Source organism: Oryctolagus cuniculus, chromosome 5, assembly GCF_964237555.1.
Source record: "Oryctolagus cuniculus chromosome 5, mOryCun1.1, whole genome shotgun sequence".
Classification (NCBI taxonomy): Eukaryota; Metazoa; Chordata; class Mammalia; order Lagomorpha; family Leporidae; genus Oryctolagus; species Oryctolagus cuniculus.
Genome location: NC_091436.1, coordinates 138,574,953 through 138,591,506, shown reverse-complemented (window position 1 = coordinate 138,591,506; position 16,554 = coordinate 138,574,953). Strand labels below are relative to the sequence as shown.

Here is a 16,554-nt window from a genome sequence, read left to right as displayed (position 1 = left end):
TGTGACAGGAGCTGCAGGAATCTACTGTGTGTAGCTCAGATCCTGACACTAAATAGTCATGGACTGAAATTCAGTTTCTTCTGAGATTTCCTGAAAGTTCCCAAACCTCTCTCGGCCTTGGGAAGTCTTGGTGCTGGGCAGGGACAGGTGGTGGCTGAGGGGGAGGGGCTGAGGCACTGTGAGCTCTAAGCAGGGTGTGCTGCAGCCACTCCCAGGGCAGCTGTGGTGCTGTCTCCTGGGCTGGGCTCATGCTGACAACAGGGAGCAAGTTCCACAGGGCAGGGCACTCCCTGCCCAGGCTGCTTCTGCAAGCTTTCACTGTAGATGATGGAAGGAGACGCAGGGGCTGGCTCTTCTGGCTGGGAGGTCCTGGTGGGCCCCAGGGCCAGGGCCTCTGCAGAGGCTGCTGCACTGTGCCAGCTCTGCTGCTTCTCCCGTCTCCTGGGAGCCCACTGCCTCCTTTGGATGAGGGTTTCTGGGCCCCCAGCATGGACCCAGAAGCAGGGGTTGTGGCTTTGAGGGCAGGTGCAAACCTGGGAAGGGGATTTCCCAATTTCTGGGATCTCTGGGCCTCTGAAGTCTCTGGAGCTGCTGAATTTAGAGACATTGGAGGAAGTCACAGCCGGAAGCAAAGGGAAGCAGGTGAGCTGGCTTTGAAACCCCTGTGGGTGAAGAAGAGGGAAGCAGGGAGCAGGGAGGAAGGAGGGCGGAGCCTAAGAGTGTGGTGGGCTCAGGGCAGTGGAGGGGGGCGGCTGGAGAAGTCCCACTCCAGGAGGAACCAGGACGAGGTTAGCGAGCACTGAGCCTGTGTTCATTTCTTTGATTTCTATTTCTCAAATGTGCACTAGGCCAGGCCCTGCTCTGACTGCATTAGTGACTGTGCTGATACAGAGTCAGGAACCTCTCCCTGCAATCCTGGGGAAAGATGCTGTTACTCACATTTGCAGATGAGGGAACTGAGGCCCAGAAACTCCAGGGCTCTGCCTTCAGCTGTGACCCAGAGTGGCTGAGCCTGCAGGGAGCTCCCCCCTCCCCGGGGGGGGGGGGGGGGGCTGAGCCTGTTCTTCCCAGGAGGAAAGCCTGCCTCCTCTTCCTGCCCACAAACAGTGGGTGGTGTGGGGGTCATTTCCTCTGTGGGGCTGCCTCCCCCCAGGGTCCTTAACTGTTAGTGCAGAAATCTTTGACTGTGGAGAGAGTAGTGATTCACCTACCAGCAGGAACAGGTCCCGGGCACCTGCTGAACACAGGGCCATGACCTGTGCCCTTGGATTAAGAGTCTGGGGATGGGGTCAAATTTAGGTGAACGCCACAGCCACAGATGCCACAGGTGCTGGGCCCCTGGGACAGGCAGCACAGGCTCGGTGAGGAGGGGTCTGTCTCTGACACTTCTCAGGGGACACCCAGGTCACCACTGGGGGTTGAAGAGCTGCAGGAAGCAGGAGGTGGTCGTCCTTCAGGGTGAGTGGCCTGAATCAGGGTCCCCTGTCCTGGTGGGGTGGTCCTGGGCACTGTGTGCATAGTGGCATGGTTTCCTCCATGGGGCCCCAGGGCTGAGAAAGAAGAGACCTGATTTTCTGGGCAGATGGGCCTCAGTTGGGGTGGGAAGAGGAGGGGCTGTTTCCCCCCAGGCTGCCTTAAGTGTTGCCTGGCACAGCAGTCTTCCCAGAAGGGCTGGTAGAGCCCCGGCCCAGCTGTCTGTGCTGTCAGATCCTGTGGGGACCCCTTGTTGTGGGCTGAGGCTGTAGGGAAGGCTTTGCTTCTATTGGGGTTGACAGGGCGGCCCTGACACTGGTTCTCCAAACAGGGGCTGGCGCTCTGCTTGGCCCTCTCTCCTGTCTGTTGCCTGCTATCCTAGGCCTCCTCCTCCCCACCTCTCTCCCCAGCTCCGAGAACATGGAGCACGGCTGCCACCCCTCTCTGCTCTGCAGTCTCCCCTCCCTGCTTCTCTTCGCCCAGTTGCCCACGTGGGGCTCTGCAGGTGAGTCTATCCCTGACTCATCCTGAGTTTTCTTCCGGGGGTGGGAGGATCCCCCAACCCTCTCAGTTAGGCAAGGATTAGGTTGGCCAGGGCCCAGAATCTAGAAAGGTGGGTGGTGCTGCCCCAACCACTGGTTGTCATTAAGAAGTTAGGATGAGTCACTAAGCCATCATGTGGGTGTTAGAGAATTTGACATTGTCTAAGGATTTGGGGGGTGGTTTATTTCGTGTCAATAATTTGAAAATACCTCTCCCCTCACTTTTGGCTCCTTTCTTTTTTGGTGTTCGTAGCACTCATTTGCTCATTTAGTTACTCCCCCAATATAAACGGAATGTCAACTGTGTGTTAGGAGCTGTTCTATGACCACAGCGGATGTGTGTGTCTCTGCTCCTGCCTGAGTCTCTCCAGTGTTCTCAATCTATTCTGTGTCCACAGACGATTTCCAGGTGATTGGCCCCTCAGATCCCATTGTGGCAGAGTTGGGTGGTGATGCCATCCTGCCCTGCTACCTGGTCCCAGCCATGAATGCAGAGGACATGGAGCTGCGGTGGTTCCGGACCAAGTTCTCAGAAGCGGTCTTCGTGTATCAGAACCACCAGGAGCAGAACAGGGAGCAGATGCCACAGTATGCAGGGCGGACCTCGCTGGTGAGGGACCTCCTCACCCAGGGACAGGCTGCTCTGCGCATCAAGAAGGTGCAGGCTTCAGACAATGGGATGTACGTCTGCTTCTTCAAAACCAGAAGCTACTATGAAGAAGCCATTCTAGAACTGCAGGTGGCAGGTTGGTGACCTGATTTGTATTCTAGATCTAAATCTTAGGAGTATTGGGTTTGTAGCCTCTGCTACAGTCAGGCTAAGCCACTCTCTCATTGTGGAAGTCGGATCACATGACCAACCTCAGAGAGTCAATGTGAGGGAACCACAAAGTGTGTGGTAGAAGGCTGGCTCCATACAAAGATGGACAACGTATAGGAGGTATTTTAACAATATGTATTAAGTTCTGAAAGTTTGATTTTTCTACTCTATGTAAGGAGACCTGGAAGAGTTAACTCATGGGTGTGGATATGAGGGAAGCAATCAGGACAGGGTTGTTGACTGGTGTGGTATTGGAAAGAATTTACACAAAGAGGCAGTGGGAAACATAGCAGGTGCCCCAGGAGTGAGTGAGGTGAGATTAGAGGTTCAGGATGGAGTCCTGGGGTCAAGTTCCTGCTCCTGGTTTCTCTGGGCCTCAGTCTTCCCATCTGCACAGTTGAGGAGAAAGCCCCCTACTCTGTGCCCCCATGGGTCCCAGGGCTCTTTCCCCTCCTTCAGGCGACGCCCTCCCATGGAATCTCCAGAATGGAACACAGTGACTCCCCTGTAGCTGTGCCACACCCAGACCCTGCTGAGGCCCTGGGCCAAGTGGTCTCCAGGGTCTCCACAGCTCCCCTCTTGCAGGCCTGGGCTCTGCCCCTCAAGTGCACATTGAAGGGCAGGAGCAGGACGGGGTCCGCGTGGTGTGCAAGGCCTCGGGCTGGTTCCCGAAGCCCCAGGTGCAGTGGACAGACCTCAGCGGGAAGAAGTTCCTGAAGTTCTCTGCGGCCCATGCCCAGGACGCAGCAGGGCTGTTCAGCGTGGAGGCGACTCTGGTGGTGAGAGACAGCTCTGCAGGGAGTGTGAGCTGCTCTGTCCTCAATCCCATCCTGGGCCAGGAGAAGGCGATGGCCGTGTCCATCCCAGGTCGGTGCTGCTTCTCATTCCTGGCAGGGCTTGGGATGTGGTGCCAGCATCTCTGAGTGTGTGGGGTGGGCCTGGGTGCTCCCCTGACTGGGTCTCTGCCTGGGCCCCAGAGCCCTTCTTCCCGCAGGCTTCTCCCTGGAAGGCAGCTTTTATTGGGAGCCTGACGGTGCTGGGGCTCCTGCTCTTTGGGGCTGGCTGCTTCACCAGGAGAGAGCACTCTGCAAAGGTCCAGGAGAGGGAGAAACAGGAGAAGCTGTGCCGGGCTAAGGAGGAGGACCAGCGGGCAGAGGAGGAGGCACTGAAGGCCAGAGGTAGGGGGACAGGGACCAGGCAGGGGGGCAGCTGGTGCTGAGAGGAAGGATGCTGGGAGATGAGTCTGTGGGTTCTGCTCTCCAAAGCAGGTGGCTGTGGAGACCCAGACAGGACAGCTGGAGGCTGGAGCTGTGGGTGTGTCTGGAGTAAGAACTTCTCTAGGATACAGATGAGGTCTTTCCTGTGGGTTCTCCAGGCACACGGTCTCTCCTTTTCTTGGGGATGGAAGTTCAAGGTTTTTTCTCTCTTTCAGATGAGCTCCAGGTGGATCTTGGTAAGCTCTGCTCTCTGTCCTGAACTTCCGTGTCCCTTTGTGGAGGACGCTATGGGTCTCAGCTCACCTGTTCCCTGTGTGCTGCTTTTCAGGTTGGAGGAAGACAGCTTACCTGGCTGGTGAGTGACTCTCCAGATGCCCCGTGGTCTCCTGTCCCACCAGTGCCCAGCTGTCCCCTCCTTGTCTGTGTCCAGGCACAGACATGTGGACCCCTCATTAGTGCAGCAGTGGCAGGGGTGGTGGCAGAACCCTGCTCCCTGGGCTCTCTCACACCCTGGTGACTGTTTGCAGTCTGTGCTCCAAGACATGTGTGCTGCATCCTTGGTCTTTTTCCAAGCTGGGCTGTCCTCATGTGAGTGCCACTAGTGTTTCAGCCTCCAGTGCCCCAGTTCTTGGTCTGCACAGGAAACCATAGCCGGATGCACTGAGATTCCATGAGAAGAGGGAGAGATGAGTAAATGGGGTCGTTGAGCTTGGGGGTGCGATTTCTACCCCCTTCCTCCCAAAACATCACCCAGGGGGAGTCTTTCCTCTCTTTTTCTCAAAGGTGCTGTTGAAATGTGAAAGGGAGAGGACTGGGTTGGTGACCAGATGTGGGGATGTGATGGGACCAGCTGAAAGTCTCTCAGCATACTGACAATTCTCTCTAGAAATATTTTTTGACAGGCAGAGTGGACAGTGTTGAGAGAGAGAGAGACAGAGAGAAAGGTCTTCCTTTGCCATTGTTCACCCTCCAATGGCCACGCGCTGTGGCTGGCGCACCACGCTGATCCGATGGCAGGAGCCAGGTGCTTCTCCTGGTCTCCCATGGGGTGCAGGGCCCAAGCACTTGGGCCATCCTCCACTGCACTCCCTGGCCACAGCAGATAGCTGGCCTGGAAGAGGGGCAACTGTGACAGAATCCAGCACCCTAACTGGGACTAGAACCTGGTGTTCCGGCACCGCAAGGCGGAGGATTAGCCTATTGAGCCACGGCGCCGGCCCTCTAGAAATATTTTACGGAGGTTGTTTGGTTCCATTGATCCAGGAGGAGTCTCATCCCCATGTGGTTCTTCTTTGCCTTTAATTTTCCCAATATACCCAACCAGGAAATATCATGCAATAATTGTTAATGTAGAATAATTTTTGTTTTAAAAAATATTTATATTATTTTAATTTGAAAGGCACAGTTAGAGAGAGAGAGAGGGAGAGAGAGAAGAGAGAGAAGAGAGAGAGATCTTCCATCTGCTGATTCACTCCCCAAATGGCCACAATGGCCAGAACTTGCACAGGCTGAAGCCATGAGCTTCACCTGGGTCTGCCACATGGTTGCAGGGGCCCAAGCACTTGGTCCATCCTTTGCTGCTTTCCAGGTACCTTAGCAAGAAGATTGAGGAGAAGTACATCAGCCAGGACTTGAACTCGGGCCCATATGGGATGCCAGTGTTGCAGTTTTACACACTAAGCCACAACGCTGGCCCCATTTTTCCACTAAAATATCTTCACACAGCCATATTTTGCTCCTGACCAACAGCACCAAGGACCCAGTGACACAGGAGTCTTTATGGTCTTTGAGGTGCAGGGCAGACAGCTGACAGCCAAAAGTCACCAGCAGTGGGGCAGGGGTGCAACTCAGCTGTCCTGCAGGTTTCCTGATCTGTGGTCAGGGAGTTTCCCACAATCCTCTGCTGTCTGCACCTGCAGGAGGCCCCTCCTGTGCAGCCTCCCTCCTCCTGCAGAGTCTGACCTTCAGCACAGAGGGCAGGCAGGGCTGAGCAGGTGGTGTGGCTGTGGTCTCACCAGCGTGTGTTTCCTTTCAGCCTGGAGGAAGGCGCAGCTGTATGCTGGTAAGTGATGCTGATGGCTCCTCTGCCTCCCTGCCCTGCCTCTGCCCTGCCCCTTCTCTACCTGTGGACTCAACTCCAGATGGGCTGGGCTTCCCTGCTCTCCTTGTCAGTGTTGTAGCCCCCAAGGGAAGATAGCAGGGGCTCCTCCGTGGGACCCCAGCTCTGCTTCCATTCTGGGCCCTTTGTCTACTGCAGGTCATGGTTAGGGTTAGCGACATCTTCTTAAACCCCTTGTTCAGCTGATCCTCTCATTACGGTGAGCCAGGTGTGAGGAGAGCCTGCAGCAGGGCAACCACGTGTAGATCAGGAAGCGCCGGTCTCCAGATGACCCTGGGAATCACGTTTCACTGCTCAGGACTCAGATTATACTAAGAGGGTCATGGAATCTATGTTCTTCTTACCCCCAAATCCTCCCTTTAAGGCCCACTTTGGTCTTCCTGGCCCTGGAATGTGGTCTTCTCTGCTTCTCCGTGCTCTGATCACTGTCCAGCCTGGGTTTCTTCCTCTAAGTATCAGTGGTTGCTGATGAGTTAGTTACTCTGAGTAAATGTTCTAAATTTGGGAACAGAGGCTCTGGGATGTTTGTGGATGGATTTGTGGGTTGAGATTTCTGACATACCTGAAACTGTATGCAACATTTCGGTACTCTAAGATTAGAAAAGCTTAAAATGTATTTGACATGCAGAGAGTGAGAGCAACAGCGAGAATGACAGATATCCCATCTCCTAGTTCACTCCCTAACTGCTAGCAACAGCCATGGCCATGTCAAGGCCAGGATATAGACCTCAGCCTAGATCTCCCACATGCATGTCAGAAATGCAACCCCTCAGTGCTGCCTCTCAGGTTATCCATTGGCAAGAAGCTGGAGTCTGTAGCTTGTACATGCCTACTCCTGTTTTATTTATTTATTTTCTCACTTTTATTTAGTAGATATAAATTTCCAAAGTACAGTTTATGGATTACAATGGCTCCCCCCCCCAACTTCCCTCCCTCCCGCGACCCTCCCATCTCCCACTCCCTCTCCCATTCCATTCACATCAAGATTCATTTTCACTTCTCTTTATATACAGAAGATCAATTTAGTATATATTAAGTAAAGATTTCATCAGTTTGCTCCCACACAGATCATAAAGTGCAAAATACTGTTTGAGCACTAGTTATATCATTAATTCACATTGAACTACGCATTAAGGACAGAGATCCTACATGAGGAGTAAGTGCACAGTGACTCCTGTTGTTGACTTAACAAATTGACGCTCTTGTTTAAGGCGTCAGCAATCTCCCCAGGCTCTAGTCATGAGTTACCAAGGCCATGGAAGCCCCCTGAGCTCGCCGACTTTGATCTTATTTCTACAAGGCCATAGTCAAAGTGGAAGTTCTCTTCTCCCTTCAGAGAAAGGTACCTCCTTCTTTGATGGCCTGTTCTTTCCACTGGGATCTCACTCGCAGAGATCTTTCATTTAGTTTTTTTTTTTTTTTTTTTTTTTTTGGCCAGAGTGTCTTGGCTTTCCATGCCTAAAATACTCTCATGGGCTCTTCAGCCAGATTCGAATGCCTAAAGGGCTGATTCTAAGGCCAGAGTGAGTGCTGATTAGGACATCTGCCATTCTATGAGTCTGCTGTGTATTCCACTTCCCATGTTGGATTGTTCTCTCCCTTTTTTATTCTCTCAGTTAGTATTAGAAGACACTAGTCTTGTTTATGTGATCCCTTTGACTCTTAGATCTATCATTATGATCTATTGTGACCTAAAATTGATCACTTGGACTAGTGAGGTGGCATTGGTACATGCAACCTTGATGGGATTGAATTGGAATCCCCAGACACATTTCTAACTCCACCACTTGGGGCAAGTCAGCTTGAGCATGTCCCAAATTGTGCATCCCCTCCCTCTCTTATTCCCACTCTTATATTTACCAGGAATCACTTTTCAGTTAACTTTAAACACCTAGGAATAATTGTGTGTTAATTACATAGCTCAACCAATAGTATTAAGTAGAACAAAAAAATACTAAAAGGAATAAAGTATTAAATTGTACATCAACAGTGATGACAAGTGCTGATCAAGTCACTGTTTCTCATAGCCTACCCCTGCTTTAAAAAGTAGGATAATTTGAATAGGAGGGAGTGTGGGATGGATGGATGGAGGGAGGGAGGGAGGGAGGGAGGGTGAAAGAAAAGGAGAGAGAGAGAGAGAGAGAGAGAGAGAGAGTAAGCACTCCCCTGTTGGCTGTTCCATTCCCAAATATTTGGGTTATTTATGAAGTGAGCTGGCGCCAAAGCCAGAAGAAGCTGGGAATCCAATCCAGATCCCCCACATGGTTGGCAGGGCCCCGATAGATGCATCATTTACTGTTTCCAAGGGTGAGTCTTGGCCAGAGCTGGAATTAGGAGTGGGAGCTGGGAATCTAACCCAGGCCTCTGACATCCAGTTCAGACACTTAACCCATGTGTTTTTTGAAAGGTCAAATACCTGAACCTGAATAGGTTCTTTTTTTTTTCCCCTACAAGAGCAACAAATGTAATATGTGATTTTTTTTTCATATTTTAGGAAAATTCTGTCTGTATTTATTATTGGCTCAAGGCCCTTGTTTGCTTTTTCGGGGGCAATGCATGATGAAGACTGTGGCCCAGGAAGGCAGTGGAGGATGGCCCAAGTCCTTGGGCCCTGCACCCGCATAGAGACCAGGAGGAAGCACCTGGCTCCTGGCTTTGGATTGGCGCAGCGCGCCGGCTGTAGCGTCCATCTGGGGGGTGAACCAATGGAAGGAAGACCTTTCTCTCTGTCTCTCTCTCTCTCTCACTGTCTAACTCTGCCTGTCAAAAAAAAAAAGTAGAAATTGTTACCTAGAGAAAGGACGGCAAGCAAACCATGGTAGAAAAGAACGTGTGGGAAAGAGAAGAGGAGATGAGGGAGAGAGTGAGTGCTGTGCAGGTGGCTCAGAGTGACTGCAGTGGCTGAAGGCCCAGCCCTGGTGTTGGAACGTAGGAAGTGTACAGAGGGTTCACAGGGCTTGAGTGTGTGAAATAGAATTGATTCCAAGACACCGTGTAGGTAAATTTCAGGAAAAATCTAAATTAAAGCATCTTAATATTTGAGAGAGAGAGAGTGAGTGAGCAAGCGCCCTCATCCTCTGGTTCATTTCTTGAATCCTTCAACCATCGCTGCTTCCTCCTCAGTCTACAATGGAGAGAAGTTAGAGTCCAGAGCTGGAGCTAACTCTGGTGTGGAGCTGATATCACACAAGGAACTGTAAGAGGTTGGATGGCAGCCCATATAGCTGCATCCAGAGGTCAGGATGCTCTTTTTTTTTTCTCCAAAGATTTTTTTTTATTTGAAAGGCAGAGGTACAGAGAGGCAGAGGCAGAGGGAACCTTCCTTCTGCTGGTTTACTCCCCAGATGGCTGCAAGGGCTGGAGCTGCACTGATCCAAAGGCAGGAGCCAGGATCTTCTTCCTGGTCTCCCACATGGGTGCAGGGGCCCAAGGACTTGGGCCATCTTCCAGTGCTTTCCCAGGCCTTAGCAGAGAGCTGGATCTGAAGTGGAGCAGCCGGGATTCGAACTGGTGCCCATAAGGGATGTTGTCACTGCAGGCAGCGGCTTTACCCATTATGCCACAGTGCCAGCCCCAGTATGTAGGCTCTTAGAATCAATGCATCAAACTCAGCAGCTCAAGATGTAGTGGATGCACTCCTTCACTTCTCACTGCAACTCATGGGCATTATTTCACTTTACAAATAATGTTCCAAAGTGGAGTGGTGAGGGACTCCTGTTCATTAGTGTTAAAAAATACTCTTATAGATGAGATAGAATTTGGTAAGCTGGCTATCTCTTCCCAACATTTAAAATATCTATATGACTGGGACAGTAAGTTAGCTATTGGGTTCTTTGTGTCAGTTCAGATTTTGGGAAGGTTCTCAAGCTCCTAGGCAAAGGTGACCAGGATCCCAGGGTGTAGAGAGAACAGAGAACTGTACATGAGGCCACTTTTCATTGGGGACTTGGCTGCTTGCAGCTTCTTGTTAAGTGGGGATGTAGCATAGACTCTGGGGGCCACAATGGAAACCTTCCAGTTCATTAGCAGCCCTGGAAGGCCACCTTCACTGTTTCAAATTCCTACTCAGTGCAATGAGCAGAGGAGCACAAGCTTTGAAAGTCTTCAGTGATAAAGGAGAAAACGTAGCAGACCTGGCACAGAGGTTCCTTAAGCAGAACATTTACAGTTTATCCAGGGGACTGAGTATGAAGGAAATGATGTGGAAGGTCAGGAAACCTTAGCATTTCCAGGTCGTGTGGCTGCCCTTAAGGGTGATGTGGAAATGCTGAGAAATCTGCAGAGGTTGGAGTAATCCATGTGAGTGAGTGTGATGATGGTGGATCAGCTTCTGTGCTTAAAGCTGCTGCACAAGGTCACATGGAGTCTGCAGTGGTTCATTACAGAGGAGCAGACAGTGACATCACCACAAAGCAGGGGACCCAGTGATGTGGCCATGAGGTTTGCCCATCTGGCAGCAGTGAAGCTGTTAAAGGGGCTACAGAAATATGATACAGAGGATGTGAATGAGGGTGATATGAGATTTTTATAAGACATGAGTTGAGGGAAGCACTGATGCTGCGGATGATTGATGTCTCAGTGAGTTGTATAAAACAGATGCCAGGAGGCGTGCTTAATAAGAAAATTCTAGAATTGAGACACCTGGAAATTTCTCTGAGCAACCAGAGGCACTTGGGAGAGATAACAGAAGAAAAGTTAATCCAGAAGAAAGAACATCCTAAATCTGAAAAGACCATCTCAGAGCTGCTGGGTCTGCTGGAGTGTGAATGATTACATAGAGAAAAATTAGAATGTCAGCTGGCTGAATATTGAGCAGAGGTGGATAAATCAGGGAAAGGCTGAAAAATTTCAGGTCTCCAGTTCTGGAGCTTTGAAGATGACTCCTGTGAGTCACGCAAAGGGAAGAGGTGAGAAAAAAAAAAAAGGAAGGTGCCTTCTAGGGGCATGTTGTGAGAAGGTACTGGTCAGTGAAATCACTTTAAATAAACTTGCTGCAGTTTTATTTGTTTATTAAAAAAATGAATGCCTGTAACACTCTCATCCTGTGTGGGTACTGGTTGGAGTCTCCTTTGCTTCATTTCCACTCCAGCTGCCTGCTAATGTACCTGGCTGAGCAGTAGAGGTTGGCCCAAGTGCTTGGGCCCCTGTACCTATGGGGGACCTGGAAGTAGCTACTGGCTCCTGGATTCAGCCTGGTCAACCTCTGGCCATTGGGCAGTGTGCCAGCAGATGGAAGATCGATATTCTCTCTCTCCCTGTCTTCCTTTCCCCATTCTGTGATCACTCTACCTTTCAAATAAATCAAATAAATATTAAAAATAGCAATTTTGAAATAAGCATCTAGTGAAGTTTGCCTCTGAGAAAAAGAACATTTCAATCTTCCAGGAGCAGTGAGGGAAGGAATGTGGTAATGGAAATGCTGAGGCAGTGGGGGTCACTGTGGTGACATGAGGAGCTGCACGCTCTGGCCCTGTGTAATGTGCCCTTCCCTGCTGTGGATGCTTCTGCTCATGGTCAAGGGCGTGGACTGTGAGAAAGAGAGTCATGGCCCCTTCTAAGGGGAAGGAGCCTGGGCAGCGGTTGCACAGGGAGCCACCTTATAGAATCTGCATCTCCAGGAGACTTCTGTGTAAAAGATGAGATCATGCAGTCTTCTCTTACCATAACCTTTCTCTGCTGAAATTATATCTCATGTTTATATATATATATTTTTTTTTAATTTATTTGACAGGTAGAGTTAGACAGCTGGAACTCAAGCCAGGGCAAATAAGGGACGCTGGTTACCCAGGTGAGGGCTTTACCCACAATGCCACAGTGCCAGCCCCACTTATTTGTTTTGTAAGAACAAACAACATCATCACTATTAATCTACGTTTTCTCATGGCAAGATCACAACTGATCTGATCACCATTTATGAATACAAACAATTCCTAACTTACAGATGTCTTGTGAAAATTAAGTGAATTGTACATTGATATTTATTAAATAGAACCTGATGTATCATCATCTCAAAAACTAATCCTGGTTCTGTTTCCTCCTCCTCTTCCTTTTTGTCCCACGCTACAGTTATGACCCAAACTTTACAGTTTGTTTGACAACTAAGTCTTGATGAAAAACAAGTCAACTAAAACTCACTCTCTTCCAGAGGGGACATGGACCAGCCCCACCATTTGATGTGGTTTTGTTTCCTATCAAGCACATCAACACAGATGGAAATGCCAGTTTCTCTGAATGAATCCATATGGGTGTGGGTGGTCGTCACCAGCTTATCACCACATGTGCAGGAGAAATGCCGTTACTTATCACTGTCAGGCTTCTACCCTTGTGTCCCTGCTCACTGCTCCCACCCTGCCTTCCCTGTGCCAGGCAGGTAAAGCTCTCTCAGTGATGAACTCTCAGGCCCTGACTGTGGATGCAGCCTTTGCTTCAATCAGCACCTGCCTCTCTCCTCCCCAGGGGTGAGCATGGAGGTGGAAGAGATTCCGTGGCCTTGGGGAGGCTGGGGAGAGACTTCCTGTGCTCTCTTCTTGCCCTCCCAGCTGCTCATGCTGCAGAGGCTGTGGTGTTGACAGCAGAAGGGCAGGGGCAGGTCCTGTCTGGTCCTTCAGAGGAGCTGTTGGTGACTGTGTCCCATGACAGTGAAGTTCATGGTCTGGGTCATTTGTTTTGAATGGAAAATTCATGCACCATGTAGACTTTGCCTCCATCCCAGGCCCTCCCTTGCCCACTGGCTCTCTGGGCCCCTCTGAGTCCCTCCATCTCACACCACAGCACAAGGAAATGTCTGGGTCATGATTTTCCCCTGTGCAGGTTACAAGGATCCTGTGCTCTCTCCAGACACCTTCTGCTGCCCATTCCCCTGCTCCATGCTGGGTGTAGCTCCCAAGCACATGTGATTGGAGGAGATTTCTGTTTGTTGCCATAAAAATGACCTTGGCCTTGGTGGCTTCCACCACGCACACTGATTGTCTTACAGCTCTGTGGTCACATGTCTGAGACAGCTCTCACTGGGCTAAAATCAATGCAGGATTGTCTTCCTCTCTGGTGGCTCTTTTTCCAGCATCTGAGCCCAGTTGCATGCCTTGGTTCATGGCCCCATTCCTCTATCTTCAAAGTCAGCAATGCATGCTTCTTTTCAACTCTGGTCCCTCACTCTGTTACTTTCTGTGGCCACACACAGGTTAGCAGGTTCCTTTCATAAAACTTTCATAAAGCTATTGTGTCTAGTAGTTTGAGAGAGCACAATTTGAGGGCTAAATATGGGCAGTGATTTTTCTGTTCAGTCAGTGTCCAACCTCTCAATCTCAATGTTAGGCTTTGTGGAAAGGGTACAAATTGGGGTAAGTGAGTGTGAATGTGTGTACTAGAAACAGTGAGTGTCTCCCACACATTTCCCCCATCACTCCCCCATCACTTTTTTTTGACAGGCAGAGTTAGACAAAGAGAGAAAGAGAGAGAGAGAGAGAGAGAGAGAGAGAGAGAGAGAGAGAGGTCTTTCCTCCATTGGTTCACACCCCCGCCCCCCAATGGCTGCTACGGCAGGCGCGCAAAGATGATCCGAAGCCAGGAGCCAGGTGCTTCCTCCTGGTCTCCCATGTGGGTGCAAGGCCCAAGGACCTGGGCCATCCTCCACTGTACTCCCGGGTCACAGCAGACAGTTGGACTCTAAGAGGAGCAACCAGGAGAGAACCCGGCGCCCCAATTGGGACTAGAACCTGGGATGCTGGTTCCACAGGCGGAGGGTTAGCCTAGTGAGCCGAGGTGCCAGCCTCACCCATCAGTTTTTCAGAAAAGCAGATGCTGGGCTGACCTGTGCAGTCTGTGCAGACCCCTGATACCTAATGTATGTTCTCTTGTAGATTGGAGGAAGGAACGGTTCCAGGCCTGTGAGTGACTTCGTGTTCTTTCTGGGTGCTCCTCCCTGTGGCCCCCATGGCTCTGGCCTCTGCTTCAGTTCTCTGTGCTGGTGCAGATGCTGGCACCATCAGTGGTGGTGGGGTGGGGGCTGAAGTGACAGGAACAAAGCCAAGCTGGTCATCAAGGTCTCTGTGACATGTGTGACCTCAGAGAGGTCTTCTGGTTCCTCCTCCTGCTTGGAGGCCACAGTCTTGTGTCCCAGGGCCCTTATCTCAGGGGACTTGCCCCTCCCCCACTCAGCAAGCTGGATTTGAGGGTGGTTGTGTGTTTTCTTGTTATGGGTTTATAAGTGGCCCTGGATTACTTTGGACTCTCTCTGCAGGGTCTGTCACTCTGGATCCAGGCTCTGCCCACCATTGTCTTGCCATCTCTCCTGAAAGGAAGAGTGTGACCTGGAAGCACAATGCTGAGTACTCACTTGCCCGCTGCACTGTGTTGGGGCTTGAGGGCATTACATCAGGAAGATGTTACTGGGAGGTGGAGATCAGGAGTGGAGAGGGCACCCAGTGGGCTGTGGGGGTCTGCAGGGGTCATGTGAAAAAGAAAGACTGGTTTACAGAATCCCCAGATACTGGGTTCTGGGTTCTGAGGCAGTTTTACAATAGGTACCTTATCTGGACTGACCCTCGGCAGGCTCTATCCCTTAGGCAGGCTCCCCGCAGGGTGGGGATTTTCCTGGACTACAGTGAGGGGGACGTCTCCTTCTACAACATGACTGAAGGCTCCCATATTTTCTCCTTCCCCCCAGCTTCTTTCTCTGGATCCCTCTTTCCATACTTCTTGCTCAAGGGAGACGTGACCCTGAGCATCTGCTCCACAGAGGGGGGCTCTGAGGGGCTCCCTGTGCCCCTTAGCAAGTCTCCTTCTTTGGAGGAGGCTGGGAGGCCCCCAGGGGAGGGGCTCAGCTCAGGCTCTGGAGTGGATGGAGCTCCCCCAGGGGCTGAGTCTCCATTGCTGCCCTGAGCCCCACAGGGGCCCTCACTGCCCCTGACTCCTCAGTGAGACTCTTGCTGGGGCTGCAGGCTCCTGGGACAAAGCCTCTGGGGCAAGTCCTGGATGGCCCAAGAGCTTTCTCGTCTCATGGTTATGAGAACTGCTGGTTCACGCCTGTGTTCAAACAGCAGAAGATGCAAGTTCACAGTTTGTACTGGTTAAGATAGGATAATTTTACTATGGGAATATGGGTTTATATTTTTTGTCTTCAAATATTTTAATTGATTTTAAATTATCTTTGGATATAAATTGGCTGAAGTCTGAATTACTGTGCCCAAGAAAGCAGAGTTCAATTATCCAACTTGAATGTGAGCAGAGGGCCTAGAGGTTGAGGGGGTCCTCAGCTCTGTCCCGGGAGGGTTTGTTCTATTTGACTATAGAAGTTGGCCATCTGAACAGTTCCATGGAAATGAGTGACTGATGGATTTTTAGTGGAAAAGTATTTAATGATAAACTTTTTTTACTTCCTTTCTTGGATGGAGGACACACGCATAATTTTTCACACTCCAGTTAATTTCTGTTCCCAGTGAAAAAACTCTGTGTTAATTCAGGGAATCTAAGGGGAGGGCTTGGATTCCCTTCTGTGTCAACACTGTAGCTGTGGGAAGAAGAGAGCTGCTAGCAGGGTAGCAGTGGATCCTGAGTGAGATGAAGATGAAGATGAGAATTTCCTGATCAAGTTCAACTGCAGACAGCTTTGACCGTGAGCATGGTTCTAGTTACTCAGTGCATTGCCTCTTTATGATCCAATTCCAGTTGTCACAATGAGTGGAAAAGCACAGTAAACAAAATGAAGCAGGACTGTTGAGGCCTCAGATTCTTCCCGCAAGGAGACGTTCATTCTTCCAGATAAAACACTTTGACCAGGAAGGGGCAGGTGGTGCAGAGGTTCTGATGCTGCTTGAGACCCCACGTCCCATGTTGGAATGCCTGGCTGGGTTCCTGTCCTGGTTCTATTTCTGATTCTCACTTCCTGCTAATGCTCACTCTCGGAGTAAGCAGTGATGGCTGAAATAGTTGGATTCCTGCCACCCATGTGGGAAACCTGGATTGAGTTCCTGTCTCTGTATTCAGCATTGTCCAGCAACTGTTGTTGTTTGCATTTGGAGAGTGAATCAGTGTGTGAAAGATCTCTGTATTCATTTTAAATAAAATGAAAATAAAAAAAAACAAAGCTATCTGATTGGCTATCAATTCTGACTGAGGGTGAGAGACATGAAATGGGAAGTGGAAGAAGGAAGTCGTGTTTAGCACCTCTGGCCTTGTAATCAGTTATGCCAAGAAGAAAGACAGTAGCTGCTAGGTTTTAATATTTGTGCTGCCAAGCTCAGTTGGGACCGTAGTGTTATAAGTTGTAGATTAATGGTAGTGAGGGGGTGGAAACTTAATCAAATTACTGTGTTTAGAGTTGAAGACTTTCTGAAGTGATTTGATTGGAGCATGATGTTAGGGCAGAGCCGGTATGATTCAATC

General features: G+C 50.3%; 1 protein-coding gene and 1 pseudogene across 1 annotated transcript; both read left to right on the top strand.

Moving 5' to 3' along the window:
• The first annotated feature begins 246 nt into the window (after positions 1-246).
• On the top strand, positions 247-16,255 carry LOC100343904 (butyrophilin subfamily 1 member A1-like). The gene is made up of 9 exons (XM_070074805.1): positions 247-642; positions 2,414-2,761; positions 3,421-3,702; positions 3,813-4,013; positions 4,268-4,288; positions 4,381-4,407; positions 6,088-6,114; positions 14,031-14,057; positions 14,411-16,255. The coding sequence occupies exons 1-9, from the start codon at positions 249-251 to the stop codon at positions 15,049-15,051; spliced, it is 1,968 nt and encodes a 655-aa protein (XP_069930906.1). The 5' UTR covers positions 247-248; the 3' UTR covers positions 15,052-16,255.
• On the top strand, positions 8,987-11,124 carry LOC100344157 (ankyrin repeat domain-containing protein 42 pseudogene; annotated as a pseudogene).
• Positions 16,256-16,554: the final 299 nt, after the last annotated feature.

Excerpts from the sequence above, each read along its gene's own strand:
- LOC100343904 (XM_070074805.1), top strand. The coding sequence starts at position 249 with ATGCTGACAACAGGGAGCAAGTTCCACAGGGCAGGGCACTCCCTGCCC. Across the intron at positions 643-2,413 it reads CCGGAAGCAAAGGGAAGCAG|ACGATTTCCAGGTGATTGGC; the intron begins GTGAGCTGGCTT and ends CTGTGTCCACAG. Across the intron at positions 4,289-4,380 it reads TGAGCTCCAGGTGGATCTTG|GTTGGAGGAAGACAGCTTAC; the intron begins GTAAGCTCTGCT and ends GCTGCTTTTCAG.